Below are 19,046 nucleotides of genomic sequence, written 5' to 3'. Positions count from 1 at the left end.
ATGGTCTATCTACACAATGGAATATTAACCAACCATAAAAAAGGAAGACGTTCTGTCACATGCTAAGACATGGATGAGCCTTGAAAACCATATGTTAAGTGAAAGGTGTCAGTCACATTGATCCCATTTATGTGAAATGTCCAGAAGAGGCAAATCTATAGAGATAGAAAGTAGATTAGTGGTTGTCTGGGTCTGGGTCTGGGAATGGAGCTTAACTGTAAATGGCAGGAGGGATCTTATTGGGGGGTGGAAATACTCTAGAACGACTGTGTTGATGGTGAATAACTTGCTAAATTTACTAAAAATCTTTGAGCTGTGCATTAAAACATTTTATGGCCTTTAAATTACACCTCAATAAAGTTGTTTTAAAAAATAATTAGCAAGGGAGGAAAAGAATAAAGGGGCAACCTATAGAGGAAAAGAGATGTAAAAGATGTATTAACAGAAACAGAAACTATAGTGTTAGGCATACACATTTGCGTGAAAAAACTAGAAAGCATGCAATGAAGTGGTTGCTGTAAAAGTTCAGCATAATGGTTCCTTGTGGTAGAGCGACCTTGAGAATTGTGTTTGGCAGGGGGTGTGCAGAGGGATAAGGGGAAGCTTCTGTCGTCTGATACAGGTGGTGGTTACAGGGATATTTGCCTTACAATATGTCATTACATTATGTAAGTTTTATGCAGCTTTCTGCATCTGTGTTATATTTAACCACAGAATGTGTGAAAGAACAACACAGCCAGTTGTTTCAGTTGTTTGTTTCCACAATAATGCTGCATAAATCCAGTGGCATAAAACACTAAACACTTTTTTTTGCTCACAAGGATACTGGGGTTCCATTGCTCTGGGTTGGGCTGGGCTCATCTGGGAGGGGCTCATGAGTGTGTGTGTAGTAAACTCAAGGGTTGGCTGGGGGCTGGCTGCTCTGCTGTGCTCCGCAGGGCCGCTCAGCCTGCAGAAGGACAGCCCTGGCCTTTTCTCATGGCTGAGGCAGGGATCCAGGAGAGAGAGTGGACCCAGAGGAATGTCATCACTTCCCACCCTTGGTCAATGTGAGTCTCAAGGCCAGCCCAGTTTCTAGGAGTGGAGAAACAAACCTCCATCTCTTGATGGGAGAAGGTACAGTCACATTCCAAGGGCCTGGATGGGGTTGGGATGGAGAATTGGGACCTCTTTCACAATCAGTGTTTAACACTGGAATACCTTCCCCCTTTGGAAGTGAAACCATGCAGGCTGTTGGACACAAGACACCCCCTTCTCGTCCTTCAAATTACTGAGAAAAAAAAACAAAACAAAAAATAAGACAGGGGGTGTGGATCTCAGACAACTGAAGAAGCTATTTAGTCCTTGACAAATGGTAGGAAGCAAGACTGGCAGTGACTAGGGATGTTGATGGCACTGCTTTGGGTGTGGATAAAGGGAAAGTGCAAACACCTGGACTTGTCTCTGCTTCTCCATGTCCTGAGATTTCCTTCCAAGTGAGATAGAACAAAGCAGAGGATCTAGCAGAGGGGAATCTTCCCTAATTTTGGGAATATCCTAAGACAGTTAATTACACACTTAATGCTACTTCTACCACGGGAAAAAATAGGCCTACATCAGCAAATTTCTGCCAACCCTCCTTCCCCATATTTTCCAGGGGAAAGTCGGCTTGGACAATGCCCAGCAACAATGCCAAGAACATCAGCCAAGGGATCTGCGTATTCCTTGAATTCAGCCAACAGGTTCCATATTGAATAAATACTTAAACCTATAAATTCTTCCTTCGAGTTTCACTATATTGAATTTCTGTGTCGTGGGGAATAACTCTACCATTAAAGAATAAATGGACATTGACACAAAAGCCTATTATAAAACAGTGCTTAATTTGAGATTAAGTACAGACATCAGTGCCAGCCCATTATTCTGTCTAAGATGATTCTGATACTCAGAGGCAAAGGGTCTTTGCCGCCTTGAACCTGCTGAGAATTCAGTTTAAAAGCAAAGACGGGAAGATGGGCTACACTCTTCATGTTTTCAATTAATGACTTGCATATTGAAGGAAGGCAGTCAAATCCCACGGGCTGCCCTTTCTGTTGTGCTTCTGGTGGAAAGGCTGCCTCAGTCATGGCAGAGTCTCAGCACCATTGCCGTACACATCCATTAGTCGCTACAGGAGCAGAACTGGCTGGGTTATCAAATAGTGATGACCGGAGTTCTCTGATTCACCCTCATTCAGCCCCACCTAATTCAACAGGCTCTTTAAAACACAGACCCCGTTCAGGGTTTTGCCTCACGGGCTGCTGCAGGCTTAGCCTAAGGTAGCAGCTACAGGCCAAGGAAGACCATCTCAAATTATCAGAGTTCGCAGGGAAGGAAAAATTATTCTGGTCCAAAGCCCTCAATTTACAGGTGGAAGGAAGCAGAGCAGACTAAGGTGGAAGGCATTCCACATCAAGGGAAAACTTGTAACTTTTTTTTCTCTTTCATCAGAGCTTTAAATCTTCCAGGCCAAAACTTAGTGCGTTTAGCACAATGACAAGCATAAATAAAATAACCTAAACGATCACTAAAAAAATAGTATTAAAAAAATTAAAAGCCTACACATGCACAGAAAGTAGACCGCCTGGGTGCAGATCTTGGTTCTGCCACCCATTTGGACAAGTTGCTTCTCCTCTATGTGGCTGACTTTCCTTATCTGTAAAATGAGGATAATGTTAGAATCTGCTCCAGAAAATTGTGAGTATTCAGTAAGTTAACATGTACAAATCATTTTCAGCAGAAGCTGGCAACTGATAGATGCCCAGTAAAAAAATAAGTTCTCAATATTATAAGAGGAAAGCCCGTTTCACAGAGGGCCTAACTGAAGCCCAGAGAGGGTACGACTTGCTTACCATCACGCAGAAAACTCAGTGTCTTTTATGATTTTCTTTTTTTTTTTGAGACCCAGGCCCAAGACTTAACACAGGAAGGGCTCAGGGGCTGGGAAGCACAGTGGGTCGTGCAAGCCCTTCCACGAATCCAGATAAGGTCTGTACCTGACCTAATGGTACTGGACCAACAGCTGTCTGCTGGCTTTCACCATGTACTGAGGTTACATGTTATTATTGGGGAAAGGGAGAACATGAGACAGGAATTCTATGCACTGTCTTTCCAATTTCTTGTGTTAAGCTATGTCAAAATAGAAATACTGAGCACCTACTGTGTGCTACGAGCTGGGTATTCAGCAGTTAACAAGAGAAGTCCCCACCCTGGAGGAGCTCACAGTGTGACAGAGCCATTCACATAGTGGTTAAGGGCCAGGCCACCCAAATCTCTGGAGCTTGCCAGCCTCCGTGTGAGTCCTGGCCCTGCCCCTCACCAGCTGTGGGCATGTGTGTAGTACATCAGTTCTGTTATTGTTGCTATTTTTTTTTTCTCTCCAGATCACTCACTTGTCCCTTCTTCTGGGAAGGCCTCTTAGATTGCCCCAAACTGGTTCTAGCACTGGTTCTTCTGGGATCCCAAAGGTCCCCAGGCTTCCCTCACCGTATCTCTGCCGCCTCTGCCTGTGCCTACCCCCGCCAGCCCTGACCACAGTGGGCGCTCAATGTTTGGTGATGGGTGTATCTCCCCTGCAGGACAGGGAGCCTCATCACTAGGCCAGGGCTTGCCTCATCACTGCTGTCTCCAGAATCATCCGGTGCAGAGCAGTGAGCACAACAGGCATTCAATAAACATACTGAACGCATGAATGTTAGCAATAGTGAGGGGAGCGCTGGGCAGTCTGTGTTCCTTAACATGTGCAGCATTTGAGGTTCAGGGCAGGGAATTACTAGGCGAGATCGAGAGGCCCTGCCACATCACCGGCCCTGAGCACGAGACCCTGCGCGGCGGGTGGAACTCCGTGTAAGGTGCCCCCTTGTCGCCTTCCATTTTAGAACTCGGGCTGGTGAGGTTCCTGCCGCCCCAGGAAGGAGGGCGGGGCGGGATCTCAGCCGGGTCACCCCCGGCCCCACCACACCCCCTGGCCCCAACCCCCGTGTACAGGCAGGCGCGGACCCCAGCCCCCTCTCCGGCCCGGCCTGCGACCCCGGTCAGGACCCCGACTCCCGGCCGGGCCCGCACTGCCATCCGAACCTCGAACTTGGTCCGGACCGCAGCTGCAGCACCAGCACCGGTCCGGGTCGCGGTCCCGGTCCCAACCACGGCTCCAGCCTCAGTCCCGGTCCGGGTTTCGGTTCCAGCTGCAACGCCAGCCCCGGTCCGGGTCCCGGTTCCAGCCGCAGCGCCAGCCTCGGTCCGGGTGCTGTCCCTGCCTCGGAATTCTTCCTGAGCCCGGCCCCACCTTTGGGTCTGCGCGGAGAACCTGCCCCGGGGCCCATTTTGTCTCCTGATGAGGATCCTGCACCCACGCCGTTGAGGGAGACGCATGTCCCATCGGTCGTCCGTGGATTCGAGCTCACCCAAGAGCCCTTTCCTGAGCTCACCCCACCGCCCAGTGATTTGCTGGGGCGCACCCTCGTGTCCACCCCTCCGGCGGACCCACTGGCTCCCACGTTGATGGATTCCACTATTGGACCTACCTGGACGCCCATCGGGGGAACGGTCCAGTCGCCCGTCACCCTTCCCATTTCTACCAACACATTCGCCTCCACCAGCGAGAGCTTCCAAGTGGACAGCAGGATCCTGATTCGAGTGATCTGGTGAGGAGTTGTCCCCTGTCTCGCCTGCCTTCCTCCCCGCTGGGAAAGGGCTGCACGGGGTCTGCTTGGGGGATTTGAAGGTAGGATGAGGGGAGGGAGTCCCGATTCCCGGCTGGAGACTTGGCCCCACCTGCCAGCCTCAGAGGAGATGAGGAAATAAGAAGGAGAAAGAGACAGCTGGAGAGAGACAGAGAGTGGGAGAGATGGCCAGGGCAGAGAAATGAGGGGAAAAACGGGACAGGGAGAGGTAAGTGGGAAAAAAACTTGTAGAGCAGGAAAGAGGCAGGGAGGATTGGAGAGAAAGACAAAGCACACACATTCACCCCTGGTCTCAGGAAGGCCAAGAAAGGTCACTGCTGTCACTGTGTTTCTTGCTATAGTGAGACTCAGCTCTGGGACCACACAGGAGAACACAAGCCAGCCTCCTTTGACCTCTGCACTCGCCGCTCCACCCCCTCGCTACCTGGTTCCTCTCCCCCACCCCAGCTCCTCTTCCTCTCACTGAGAAGTGGCCCCTCAAATGCCACCTCCAGCGAAAGGCTGTCTGCAGCCCCCCACCCGTTGCCTTCCTTCTGGGCACTCTGGCTTTGGAAGAGCTGGCAGCCTGTCCTGGGGAGGGAAGCAGGTGGCTCTGCTTAGCACTCTGTCCCCAGCGCAGGCCTGGGCCGTGGCAGAAGGGGCACTCGGAAGTGAATGAATGAAGCTCAAAGCAGAGGTTTGAACCTAGAGTTCATCTCCTCAATCCCCTCCTCTGCGCACCTCCTTTCTATCTCTTTCTCTGACTTCATGGATCGTTAAACCGTTCAGCAACTGTTTATCAAGTGCTTACAAGGTCCCAGGCCCTGTTCTTGGCATCAGGGACACAGCAGTGAATGAGACAGAGAGCCTTATCCTTGTGGTGCTGGCATTCAGGTGTGGAGGGCTAGGAATAAGCAATAAATATGACCCATAGTAAGTTGTCTATTGTCCTAGAAGGTGACCCGTACTATGAACCATGCTATGTGTGTGGGGTGGTCACAATTTTAGCTGGGGCAGTCAGGAAGGCCTCACTGAGAAGGTGATATATGAGCAAAGACCTGAGGCAGGGGAGAGAAGGAGCCATGTAGATACCAGGGAATGAGCATTCTGCAGTGGGAACAGCCTGTGCAAAGGCCCTGAGGTAAGCTAAGTGTTGGGAGAGGAGCTAGGAGGTCCCTGTGGCCAGTGCAGAGTGGGCCCAGGTGACAGTGGGAGGAGTTGGGGCAGAAAGGTGATGGGGCAGGTCCTGTGGGGGCTTGTGGACCATGGAGAAGACTATGATTTTTGCTGAGAGTGAGGTGGCCCCATGGAAGGACCTGAGCAGGGGAGGGATGTGATCTGACTCAGGTGTCCATAGGCCCCTCTGGGCTCAGGGAGTTACTAACGTGTCTTTCCTCCTCTTTCTCTGCCTCTCTCCTCTTGTGCTTGGCCTCCAGTGGCCTCTGAAGCTCTGGCCTTCGGGTGAGTAGTTTTGGATTTGGAGGTGGGGAGAGTGTGGGGCATGAAGCCGCGGGGACTTCCTGTTTCCCCCGCCCCCAAACCTGTGACTATGTGGTGCTGTCTCCTCCCTGCAGTATATTCTACTGAAAAAGAGCCTAGAGCAGCAATTTCCAAACTGTCTACTCTCTGTGAGTGTGCTGGTGGCCTGGGGGAGTGAGTGGGAGTCAGGGCTTGGAGGGCAGCTCTTAGCCTCCCCTACCCCGGCTTTTCTCTCGCCAGGAGGAGGACATATCTGCCCAGGCTTCAGGGGAGTTTGAAGTGTTATTGGACAGGAAACTGGTCCATTCCAAGAAGGTGATTCTGAGCAAGGGTCCTGGACAGGGAGGGAGGGTGGTGCTGGGGTCCCCCCGGGGCAGGAGGTATACATGTCTGTGCTCTTTCCCCTGTGAGCCCAGAAAGGTGATGGCTTTGCAGTCAGGCTGCAGGAAATTGTGAGCGCTATCCATGAGGAGATCAGGAAAAGGCAGTGGGCAGCTGGCGAGCTGGAGGTGAGGTGAGGGAGGTGAGGTGGGAGGAGGGAGGCTGGGCTGGAGGTGGGGCAGGGCAGAGCCTTGCAGTGAAGACACCCTAGTCCCAGTCCTTTCTCAGCCAGTCCTCACTGTTGTAATCAGGACTAATCATCTACACTCTTCCCCAGCTTCAGTCTCCTCATCTGTAAAATGGGGTTGTTGATTCTGTGAAATGCCTTGAATAAGGTAGTAAATAGCACACATCTCAGAGTAGAGCTCAGTGTATACCAACAACTCATTTTTTTCAAAAAAGTTTTCAATTTCTTTTTTTAGCTTTTAGTTGTAAAGTTGTGCTATCAAATAAGAGCATGTGGCTTTTCAATTTAAAACTAAGTTAATTGAAGCTAAATACATTAAACGTTCAGGATCAGTCCCACTAGCGCCATCTGAAGTGCTGTGCAGCCGCACGCAGCTACCTCATTGGACAGCACAGATGTAGAAGGGAATCAGTCCCTGCAGAAAGTTCTATGGCTAACGTTGCTTTAAGGAACTAAAACATATGCACGCTTGAAGTTGGGGAGTGAGATCCCCCCTACTTTATTCTTCTTTCTCAGGATTGCTTTGGCTATTCGGGGTCTTTGGTGTTTCCATATGAATTTTTGAACTATTTGTTCCAGTTCATTGAAGAATGTTGCTGGTAGTTTCATAGGGATTGCATCAAATCTGTATATTGCTTTGGGCAGGATGGCCATTTTGACGATATTAATTCTTCCTAGCCACGAGCATGGGATGAGTTTCCATCTGTTAGTGTCCCCTTTAATTTCTCTTAAGAGTGACTTGTAGTTTTCAGAGTATAAGTCTTTCACTTCCTTGGTTAGGTTTATTCCTAGGTATTTTATTTTTTTTGATGCAATTGTGAATGGAGTTGTTTTCCTGATTTCTCTTTCTGTTGGTTCATTGTTAGTGTATAGGAAAGCCACAGATTTCTGTATGTTGATTTTGTATCCTGCAACTTTGCTGTATTCCGATATCAGTTCTAGTAGTTTTGGGGTGGAGTCTTTAGGGTTTTTTATGTACAGTATCATGTCATCTGCAAATAGTGACAGTTTAACTTCTTCTTTACCAATATGGATTCCTTGTATTTCTTTGTTTTGTCTGATCGTGGCTAGGACCTCCAGTACTATGTTAAATAACAGTGGAGAGAGTGGGCATCCCTGTCTAGTTCCCGATCTCAGAGGAAATGCTTTCAGCTTCTCGCTGTTCAATATAATGTTGGCTGTGGGTTTATCATAGATGGCCTTTATTATGTTGAGGTACTTGCCCTCTATTCCCATTTTGCTGAGAGTTTTTATCATGAATGGATGTTGAACTTTGTCAAATGCTTTTTCAGCATTTATGGAGATGATCATGTGGTTTTTGTCTTTCTTTTTGTTGATGTGGTGGATGATGTTGATGGACTTTCGAATGTTGTACCATCCTTGCATCCCTGGGATGAATCCCACTTGGTCATGGTGTATGATCCTTTTGATGTATTTTTGAATTCGGTTTGCTAATATTTTGTTGAGTATTTTTGCATCTACGTTCATCAGGGATATTGGTCTGCAGTTTTTTTTTTTGGTGGGGTCTTTGCCTGGTTTTGGTATTAGGGTGATGTTAGCTTCATAGAATGAGTTTGGGAGTATCCCCTCCTCCTCTATTTTTTGGAAAACTCTAAGGAGAATGGGTATTATGTCTTCCCTGTATGTCTGATAAAATTCCGAGGTAAATCCATCTGGCTCAGGGGTTTTGTTCTTTGGTAGTTTTTTGATTACCGCTTCAATTTCGTTGCTGGTAATTGGTCTGTTTAGATTTTCTGTTTCTTTCTGGGTCAATCGTGGAAGGTTGTATTTTTCTAGGAAGTTGTCCATTTCTCCTAGGTTTCCCAGCTTGTTAGCATATAGGTTTTCATAGTATTCTCTAATAATTCTTTGTATTTCTGTGGGGTCCGTCGTGATTTTTCCTTTCTCATTTCTGATACTGTTGATTTGTGTTGACTCTCTTTTCTTCTTAATAAGTCTGGCTAGAGGCTTATCTATTTTGCTTATTTTCTCGAAGAACCAGCTCTTGGTTTCATTGATTTTTGCTGTTGTTTTATTCTTCTCAATTTTATTTATTTCTTCTCTGATCTTTATTATGTCCCTCCTTCTGCTGACCTTAGGCCTCATTTGTTCTTCTTTTTCCAATTTTGATAATTGTGACATTAGACCATTCATTTGGGATCGCTCTTCCTTTTTTAAATATGCTTGGATTGCTATATACTTTCCTCTTAAGACTGCTTTTGCTGCGTCCCACAGAAGTTGGGGCTTAGTGTTGTTGTTGTGATTTGTTTCCATATATTGCTGGATCTCCATTTTGATTTGGTCATTGATCCATTGATTATTTAGGAGCGTGTTGTTAAGCCTCCATGTGTTTGTGAGCCTCTTTGCTTTCTTTGTACAGTTTATTTCTAGTTTTATGCCTTTGTAGTCTGAAAAGTTGGTTGGTAGGATTTCAATCTTTTGGAATTTTCTGAGGCTCTTTTTGTGGCCTAGTATGTGGTCTATTCTGGAGAATGTTCCATGTGCACTTGAGAAGAAGGTATATCCTGTTGCTTTTGGATGTAGAGTTCTATAGATGTCTATTAGGTCCATCTGCTCTACTGTGTTGTTCAGTGCTTCCGTGTCCTTACTTATTTTCTGCCCAGTGGATCTATCCTTTGCGGTGAGTGGTGTGTTGAAGTCTCCTAGAATGAATGCATTGCAGTCTATTTCCCCCTTTAGTTCTGTTAGTATTTGTTTCACATATGCTGGTGCTCCTGTGTTGGGTGCATATATATTTAGAATGGTTATATCCTCTTGTTGGACTGAGCCCTTTATCATTATGTAGTGTCCTTCTTTATCTCTTGTTACTTTCTTTGTTTTGAAGTCTATTTTGTCTGATATTAGTACTGCAACCCCTGCTTTCTTCTCGCTGTTGTTTGCTTGAAATATGTTTTTCCATCCCTTGACTTTTAGTCTGTACATGTCTTTGGGTTTGAGGTGAGTTTCTTGTAAGCAGCATATAGATGGGTCTTGCTTTTTTATCCATTCTATTACTCTGTGTCTTTTGATTGGTGCATTCAGCCCATTAACATTTAGGGTGACTATTGAAAGATATGTACTTATTGCCATTGCAGGCTTTAAATTCGTGGTTACCAAAGGTTCAAGGTTAGCTTCTTTAGTATCTTACTGCCTAACTTAGCTCACTTATTGAGCTGTTATATACACTGTCTGGAGATTCTTTTCTTCTCTCCCTTCTTATTCCTCCTCCTCGATTCTTCATATGTTGGGTGTTTTGTGCTGTGCTCTTTCTAGGAGTGCTCCCATCTAGAGCAGTCCCTGTAAGATGTCCTGTAGAGGTGGTTTGTGGGAAGCAAATTCCCTCAGCTTTTGTTTGTCTGGGAATTGTTTAATCCCACCGTCATATTTGAATGATAGTCGTGCTGGATACAGTATCCTTGGTTCAAGGCCCTTCTGTTTCATTGAATTAAATATATCATGCCATTCTCTTCTGGCCTGTAGGGTTTCTGTTGAGAAGTCTGATGTTAGCCTGATGGGTTTTCCTTTATAGGTGAACTTCTTCTCTCTAGCTGCCTTTAAAACTCTTTCCTTGTCCTTGATCTTTGCCATTTTAATTATTATGTGTCTTGGTGGTGTCCTCCTTGGATCCTTTCTGTTGGGGGTTCTGTGTATTTCCGTGGTCTGTTTGATTACTTCCTCCCCCAGTGTGGGGAAGTTTTCAGCAATTATTTCTTCTAAGATACTTTCCATCTCTTTTCCTCTCTCTTCTTCTTCTGGGACCCCTATAATACGGATATTGTTCCTTTTGGATTGGTCACACAGTTCTCTTAATATTGTTTCATTCCTGGAGATCCTTTTGTCTCTCTCTATGTCAGCTTCTATGCGTTCCTGTTCTCTGGTTTCAATTCCATCAATGGCCTCTTGCATCCTATCCATTCTGCTTATAAACCCTTCTAGAGTTTGTTTCATTTCTGCAATCTCCTTTCTGGCATCTGTGATCTCCCTCCGGACTTCATCCCATTTCTCTTGCGTATTTCTCTGCATCTCTGTCAGCATGTTTATGATTCTTATTTTGAATTCTTTGTCAGGAAGACTGGTTAGGTCTGTCTCCTTCTCTGGTGTTGTCTCTGTGATCTTTGTCTGCCTGTAGCTTTGCCTTTTCATGGTGATAGGAATAGTCTGCAGAACTGGGACGAGTGACGGCTGGAAGGACTTCCTTCTTGTTGGTTTGTGGCCCTCCTCTCCTGGGAGAACAGCGACCTCTAGTGGCTTGTGCTGGGCAGCTGCGCGCAGACTGGGTTTCTGCTTCCTGCCCGGCTGCTATGGAGTTTATCTCCGCTGTTGCTGTGGGCGCGGCCTGGTTCGGGCAGCTGCTCCAAAGTGGTGGAGTCGCGTTGGAGGGGGAGCGGCCTGGAGGATATTTATCTCCGTAAGGGGCCTCCCTGCTCCCTGCAGCCCAGGGGTTAGGGTGCCCAGAGATCCCTGGATTCCCTACCTCTGGATTAAGTGTCCCACCCTGCCCCTTTAAGACTTCCAAAAAGCACCTGCCAAAACAAAACAATGATCACACACACACACACACACAAAAATGGTCGCTCGCTTTTCTGGTGTCCTCCGGTGCCAGGCCACCGGTGCCCGCTCACTGTTATTGCTGCCCTGTTTTCCTAGTATCGAGCGCCCTGCACTCTGGCCCGGATGGCTGGGGCTGGGTGCTTGGCAGTCCTGGGCTCCGTCTCCCTCCCGCTCTGCCTATTCTTCTCCCGCCGCGAGTTGGGGGGATGGGCGCTCGGCTCCCGCGGGGCCGGGGCTTGTATCTTACCCCCTTCACGAGGCGCTGGGTTCTCTCAGGTGCGGATGTGGTCTGGATATTGTCCTGTGTCCTCTGGTCTTTATTCTAGGAAGGGTTGTCTTTGTTATATTTTCATAGATATATGTGGTTTTGGGAGGAGATTTCCGCAGCTCTACTCACGCCGCCATCTTCCGCCCCGTGGTCTCAGTCACATTTTTTTAATAGTTTGTTTGTGGAATCAGGATTCAGACAAGGTCCACATTATATAAGGTGTTTTTAAAACTTATAAACAGGGTTTTGGGAACCCCTGCTATGTGCCAGCCTCTTAGGAGGTCTATTTTTAAGCAGCCAAGGTGGGTGTGGGGGCAGGGGAGGCAGAGGAGAGGTCTTTTTCTCATGCCTGCCAATATGCAGAAGAGGAGAGTGGTTAAGCATGCAGCCTCCAGACTCACAGAGACTTAGGTTCAAATTCTGGGTCTGCCAGCCTCACAAGGCTGAAGTGGGTGATGTTGGATATTGTGAGGTAAGGCCTTCTTCAAGTGATAGCTGCCGTTACTAAAAGCAGTCAGGACTGTTCCGACGGCAGCACAAACCCAGTTTGTACTGGCCTAAGAAAAAAAGATTGACTCACGGGAATAAAAGTCTAGGGGATGATTAGCTTCAGGCATGGCTGGATCTAGGCAACGAAGGGTTGCCATTGGGTATCTGACTCTCTTTTACTTTGGGTTCTTCCTTTTTCCTGGGCTTTGTTCTCAGGGAGGCTCCCTGTTCTGGGGGCATCAATCCTACAGAAGGTTCTCACTGGCCTGGATTAGGTCACAGTCCATACTTGAACCAATCAGAGGCCCATGGGAATATAGCATTCCAATCCATCAATCTTGAGTGTTGTGCCAATTTTTGGAGGTTGAAGTGGAGTTGGTCCCCCTGAGCCACGTGGGGAGGGAAAACTGGGTGAGGTGGAGAAGAAACATAACCAAGCACATTACAGATCTGGAGGATGGGTAATGGTTAAGTCAGTGCTGCCTGGCTTCAAATCCCAGCTCTGCCACTTACTGGCTGTGTGACCTGGGGCAAATACGTTCACCTCTCTGTGCCTGTGCAAAGCAGAAACTATGACTTTTACTTCATTTGATTTCATTTTATTCAACAAATATTTGCTGAGTACCTACTATGTGCTGGATACTGTTCTTCAAGGTCCTGGGGATGATAGAATAGTAAACAAAACAGTTACAAAACCCTGCCCTAGCAAAGCTGACACTCTGCTGGGGAAGAGAGACAGCAAACCAGACATGTGGCAAACAGAAGGCATTTTAGGAGACAAGTGGTGAAAAGAAAAAGAGAGCAAGGGAGGAGTATGGGGAGCACTCACAGTTTTATGCAACTCTAAATTGAGTAGTCAGGGAGGACCTCATTGGGAAGGTGATATTTAAACACTTGGAGGAAGTGAGGGACTGAACTGTGTGGATATCTGGGGTAGAGTATTTCAGGTTGCAAGAGCAGCAAGTGCAAAGGCAATGTGGTACGAGTGTGTCTGGTGTGTTTAAAAACTGTCAAGGAAAGATGGTGGCTTGAGATGTGAGACAGAGGTTTCCTCCTAAAACCGCATATAATATGAAAATATAATTAATACAACTAACCCTGAGAGAGCAACAGGAAAGAGGACTGTGCCAGACTGCATACACCTGGAGAAAAGAGAAGACTTCACAGAACAGGGTAACGTACCAAAGCTGTGGCCTGGTGGGACCCAAGCCCTTCCGCCACCCCAGCTCACCAGCGGGAGGAAGAGAAATGGAGCAGGAAGGGAGTGGAGGCCTGGGACTGCTGAATACCTAGCTCTGGAGATCTGCTCTGGGAGCACAAACCTACATTTCATGGTGCTTTCATCATACTCTCGTGATTATGGGATTGGAAAGCTGGGATACGCGGAGTTCCTGGGAAGACTGAGATTCCGGCCACTTGTGGAAAGCAGGCATCCATATCCGGCTGCTCTGGGACAAAAGCTTATACCTGTGTGCTTGACCCACTGGTTCTGACACTGAAGACAGGCATAGTGGCTGTGAAGCAGGAAACAGCTCTTTCCAACCCCCAGGCACCAATACCATTCCGTGCAACCCCCGACATTGCTTCAGGGGTGGAGCAGCTCCAGAGAGTAGAGCTTCTGGACACTAGAGGGAGCCATATACAAATATGAAACACCAAAGGAACCTGGTTCTGAGTAAAGTTATTAATACAACTCCCGAGAAAGATTTAAATGACATGGATCTCGTGACTCTTCCTGAAAGGGAGTTCAAAATAAAAATCATTAACATGCTAATGGAGGCACTGAAAGATATCCAAGAACTCAGGAAGGAATTGCAGTCAGAGATCCAATCGTTGAAGAACACAATGGAGGGTATTAAAAGCAGGTTGGATATGGTGGAGGAGACGATAAATGAAATAGAAACTAGAGAAGAGGAATACAAAGAAGCTGAGGCACAGAGAGAAAAAAGGATCTCTAAGAATGAAAGAATATTGAGAGAACTGTGTGACCAATCCAAACAGAACAATATTCGCATTATAGGGATACCAGAAAAAGAAGAGAGAGAGAAAGGGATAGAAAGTCTTTGAGGAGGTAATTGCTGAAAACTTTCCCAATCTGGGGAAGGAGATTAATACTACTTAATCTCTCAGGTCATGGAGCTCCACAGATCTCCGAACACAAGGACCCAAGAAAGACAACACCAAGACATATAATAATTAAAATGGCAAAGATCAAGGATAAGGACAGACTATTAAAAGCAGCCAGAGAGAGAAATAAGATCACATACAAAGGAAAGCCCATCAGGCTAACATCAGATTTCTCAGCAAAAACCTTACAGGCCAGAAGGGAGTGGCATGATGTATTTAATGCCATGAAGCAGAAGTGCCTGGAACCAAGATTACTTTATCCGGCATGATTATCATTTAAATTCGAAGGAGGGATTAAACAATTTCCAGATAAGCAAAAGCTGAGAGAATTTAACTTCCACAAACCATCTCTGCAGTCTATTTTGGAGGGACTGCTATAGATAGAAGTGTTCCTAAGGTTTAATAGCTGTCACCAGGGGAAATAAAACCACAGTAAAGAAAGTAGAACAGGTAATTACTAAGCAAATGCAAAATTAAATTAACTATCCCCAAAGTCAATCAAGGGATAAACAAACAGTACAGAAATATGATACCTAATATATAAAGAATGGAGGAGGAAGAAAAAGGAGGAGAAAAAGAAAAGAACCTAAAAAATGTCAAGGAGCCTGGGGTGGGGATCGTAATCCATGGAAAGTGCTAGAATGGTGCCTGACACATAGTGAGCTCTCTATGAATGCTATTATTTTATGGAGCTTTTGTCATTGTTATTAAAATTTTTTTTCTCTCTTCTCTCCCCACCTCAGTAGCCTCAGCAGGATGCCAAGACAGGCTGAAAAATGCTGCCAAGTCAGGTCCATTTCTGATGGTGGCTGGGGCTGGGGTGGGGCTGTGGATGGGAGAAGGAGGAAATGCATGGAGTCATCCTCCCTGTGTTCCTGTCTGACTGCGTCTGCTGTAGCTATGCTCGCTCCTGAGGTCTGTGGGCATCCCCTGCCACCGTGGTCCTGGCACCTCCAGTGCTCTGGGCCCAGGGTGGGGAGGGAGGCCAGTCCTGTTGCTCCCAGGTTTGCCTGGAGTGGTCTAGCCTCAACTCCTCATGCTGTCAGGGGCAGTTTCTTTCTTTTTGTGGTGTCTTTATCTCCCACACCCTGGTGTGGGATACATTTTGTAAACTTCCCTTCTTATTGGCATTTTTAGGGGGCAGGACAGAAATAGGGCTTGTGGCAAGTCTCAACCCCTTGACATCCCAAATTTCAGTACTTCATGCCAGAGCCCACTTTCTAAACCCACAGGTCTTAGGATCCCAGCTTCGGGAGGGGTTTCAGTGACCTAGGAGAGGGTCATTTGTGCATTTGGCAGATATGTGGGCTCCCTGCTGTGTACCTGGCACTGGGCGGGGGTCACTGGGCATGTGCCAGGAGGTCCAGTGCAAGTCCTGGGAGCCAGGCCTTCACAATGTAGTTGCTGTGTGACTTCCAACTGGGGACACCACTTCTCCAGGCCTCCATTTCCTCCTCTGCAAAATAAGTGTCTTAATACTACTTAATCATGGAATTTCCAAGGCCTGGCAGAGGGTACATAGGCATCAGTCTGTAAGTAACAGCAAACTGGGCTGCTGTTGGCTCACACAATCAGAAAAACACTGTTTTTCTCATGAACGGCTGGGAGGGGGCTGGAGTTGGCTGTCCAGCCATGCCCCTGGGACCCAGAGTTTTTCTATTTCTCTTTTACTATCATTTATGTGATAACATATTGGCTTTTGCACATTGTTTCATGGTAGAGGCCAGTTACATCTGCATTCGAGGGGAAAGAGGGCTGAAGAAGGCCAGGACATCCTGCTGGGTTACTCTCGTTATCAGGAAAGCAAAACCTTCTGGAAGCCCCAGCCCAGCCTCCTTCCGCCCACCTCACCTCCCTCACCTCACCTCCAGCTCGCCAGCTGCCCACTGCCTTTTCTTGATCTCCTCATTGATAGTGCTCACAATTTTCTGCAGCCTGACCTCATCCACAAAGCCGTCACCTTTCTGGGCTCCCAGGGGAAAGAGCACAGATATGTATGTCTCTCAACCCCGGGACCCAGGCACCATCCTCCCTCCCTGTCCAAGGCCCTTGCTCAGAATCACCTTCTTGGAATGGATCAGTTTACTGCCCACACACACTTGAGACTCTCCTGCAGCCTGGGTGGGCTGCCCTCTTCGGGAGGCACTGTCCAGAGTGGGGCGGCAAGAGCTCATGGTCTGGTCACGTTGTTTGGCTCCAGTAGAAGGGGGATGGATAGAGGGCAGGCACCTGATGGTTAGTATCTGCCTTAACACTGGGGTGCAGATTATCATTGGAGAGAAAGATCAGACATGCTTCCCGGACTCTTCAAGTGAAGCTCTACACATTTACCAAGAGTCTGGATAGTATTTCTATTCCTGTGAAATGTATACAAGTACCAGCTGCAGATGGTGGGGCAGATGGAAGGCACTGCATCCTAATGGTTAAGGGCACAGAGTCAGGAGCCAAACCCCTGCCTGGATTTGAATCCCAGCTTTGCTACTTTCTAGCTCTGGCAAGTGACTTCACCTCTCTGTTCTTAAGTTGCTCCATCTACAAAATAGGGAACATAATAGTCTGCTCACCTGAGGGGGATTGCCCTGCACAAGGTCACTCTGAATTTGGTGAGACTGAATAGCAATGGAACATCAGGCATAAAAGGGTTTATACTAAGCTTTATTCTTGCAGGCCAAGTGCTGGAATCATGTCTGCCTCTGGGCAGTCTGCATGCAGCAAGCCCATCTCTGCCTCTGCCTCTGGGAGAGCTCTTTATATAGTAACACCAACAATAATGACTCATTGCCAATGGGCATGTAAGCACTAGCCTAGCGGTGGGCCAATTACATTATCAAGTAGTTTAAGTTCAGGTGAGGATCCTGGCCATAGGAACATCCATTTTCCCTACACTCCACCCCTCCAGGATGCTCACTTCACAATCTGTGCTCCCTCAATCTTCTGCAGTGGTCTCTGTGAGAAAGCTGGAGCATTGTAACCAGATTCTGTAACAGCAACAGAGGATACCAACAACGTACAGATAATGAAAATTATAATGATCCTCAAGCCTGAGGAGGTTGATTGCCACCAAGTGGTCATTCCAGCTGTATTCACACCAGTTCTACTCAGATGAGTTCATGACTCACACTTGCTGTGCACACTGAGCAAGCAGGAGTTTTTGCTAGGGTGTGTGCCCTATCCACACAGACATTAGAGGAGGCAATAAGACACACGATCTAGTGACACCAGCATAGGCGAATCTTGTGCTTCAGGTACGATGCATGCAAGAGAGGGTCCTGTGATAGGACCATGTCAGGAAGGGAGTCCTGTCGGGGTCTAATATACCACACCTTTACCCCTCTCTCCCTGTGGGGGTTACTGAGGGATTTTTGTATTGTGCTACTAGAGGTGCATGCGCTGGGTATAAAGATAAAACAAAATTCCCCAGTAAGATGCTCTTGCCGTCTGGCTGTTTAGGGTACACTATCATGGTCTTTGAGAGCCTGGCCATTCTTCCAGGAATACACAGGAGGCCAGCCTCCTGGCCTTGTTCCCAAGTTGCCAGGAGGGCCAGCCACTGCTTGTCCATGTGTCAAAACATTGAAGGTCACGTCCACTGAACAATCTCTGGGATTTATTGCAGTTAGTGCTAGTAGCAAGATATTCTAGTGCCCAAACCCTGGCTTCAATGATTCCTTCTTGGTTTGTATGTGCAGGTGTATAGGGGAGGCAGCAGTGTGTGTTAGCATGTCTATGGAGTTTAATGCCAAAGCACTGTCTGTAAGCCAACTGACCATCCCCATAGACTACTGGTATCTGACTTCAGGCCAGATTTTAACAAACCATTGTACCTCTCTATCATGCCTGCCCATGTAGGATTATATAGTATATGAAACTTCCACTTTTTCCCTAGTTGTTGCACCCATTCTTGTAGTGCATGTACAGTAAAGTGGGTGCCTTGATCACTCTCAATTACCTGCGGTTGGCCATAGGCTGCAAAGAGGTGCTCTAGACCTCTTTTTGTTGTTTGTTGGTCCATGCAACATGCAAGAAGAGCAACCAGAAGTCCAGTAGCTGTGTCCACACAAATCATGACATATTGATACCCTTCTGACACAGGCAGAGGCCCGATATAGTCTTTATCTGCCACCTGACTAGGCGTATCAGCCCCTGAGCTATCATCCCAAGTTTCTGTGAGACTTGGTGTAAGTCCTTTTTAGAGCATACAGTGCACTCCTGCCGGGCTCTGCTGACTCCTGCAAAGGTTAAAGGCAGGCTCCACTGATGGGCTACAGTCTACATTGTCTTCTGCCCCGCATGCAACAAATGTTGATGTAACTATTGGGCCACATCAGAGGCAGGCTTTCCCTCTAGCCAGTGTACCTGGCTCAATTTTTCTGCATCATTTTCTGAGAATGCCAGTGGCAAATGGCCTGTCACATGATATCCTGTAACTATTTTAGTTTGACTAGAGACCCATGTCTTGCCACAATTCTTGCCCTGAAAGGGGTCATCCAGTTGGCATGGTACCATGTCAGTAGCCACAGAGTCAACCTCGATAGGTGTCTCAGCTGTCAGTGCAAACAACTAATGGGGAGGGCTCCTGGGTGATCACGAGCCACACTGCCTGCAGCTCTGCCCTTCGACTGCTCTTCCCCTCACCATCATCCACCCATATTGTCTTAGTCTTAAGCTTGAAAGCTACACCCTTCCACTTTGGGGGCGACCTAGGGCTGGAGCCATCTGTGTACCATGCATCTTTGGGTATAGGGGCTCTTTCCTCCCATTAAGTGCTCTCTGCAACTAATGGCTATAAAGCAAATTCTTCCTGCCTTTCACTGATATATGTCACTGGCCCCAATAAGCTTTGGAGTTCTCCACTCAAGGGGCTAGTAGAGAGGGCACTATGCTC

The 19,046-nt window shown here is 47.3% G+C and overlaps 1 protein-coding gene across 1 annotated transcript; it reads left to right on the top strand.

Annotated features, from left to right (window-relative positions):
* Positions 1 to 3,705: 3,705 nt before the first annotated feature.
* SELENOV (selenoprotein V) lies at positions 3,706 to 6,676 on the top strand. Its single transcript, XM_057493367.1, has 7 exons — positions 3,706 to 3,721; positions 3,897 to 4,261; positions 4,357 to 4,661; positions 6,116 to 6,140; positions 6,254 to 6,307; positions 6,399 to 6,473; positions 6,575 to 6,676. Exons 1-7 carry the CDS (start codon positions 3,706 to 3,708, stop codon positions 6,674 to 6,676), a joined length of 942 nt encoding a protein of 313 aa, XP_057349350.1.
* The last annotated feature ends 12,370 nt before the right edge of the window (positions 6,677 to 19,046 follow it).

This window comes from Manis pentadactyla, chromosome 15 (assembly GCF_030020395.1).
Source record: "Manis pentadactyla isolate mManPen7 chromosome 15, mManPen7.hap1, whole genome shotgun sequence".
Classification (NCBI taxonomy): domain Eukaryota; kingdom Metazoa; phylum Chordata; class Mammalia; order Pholidota; family Manidae; genus Manis; species Manis pentadactyla.
This window is presented reverse-complemented; position numbering and strand designations above follow the sequence as displayed.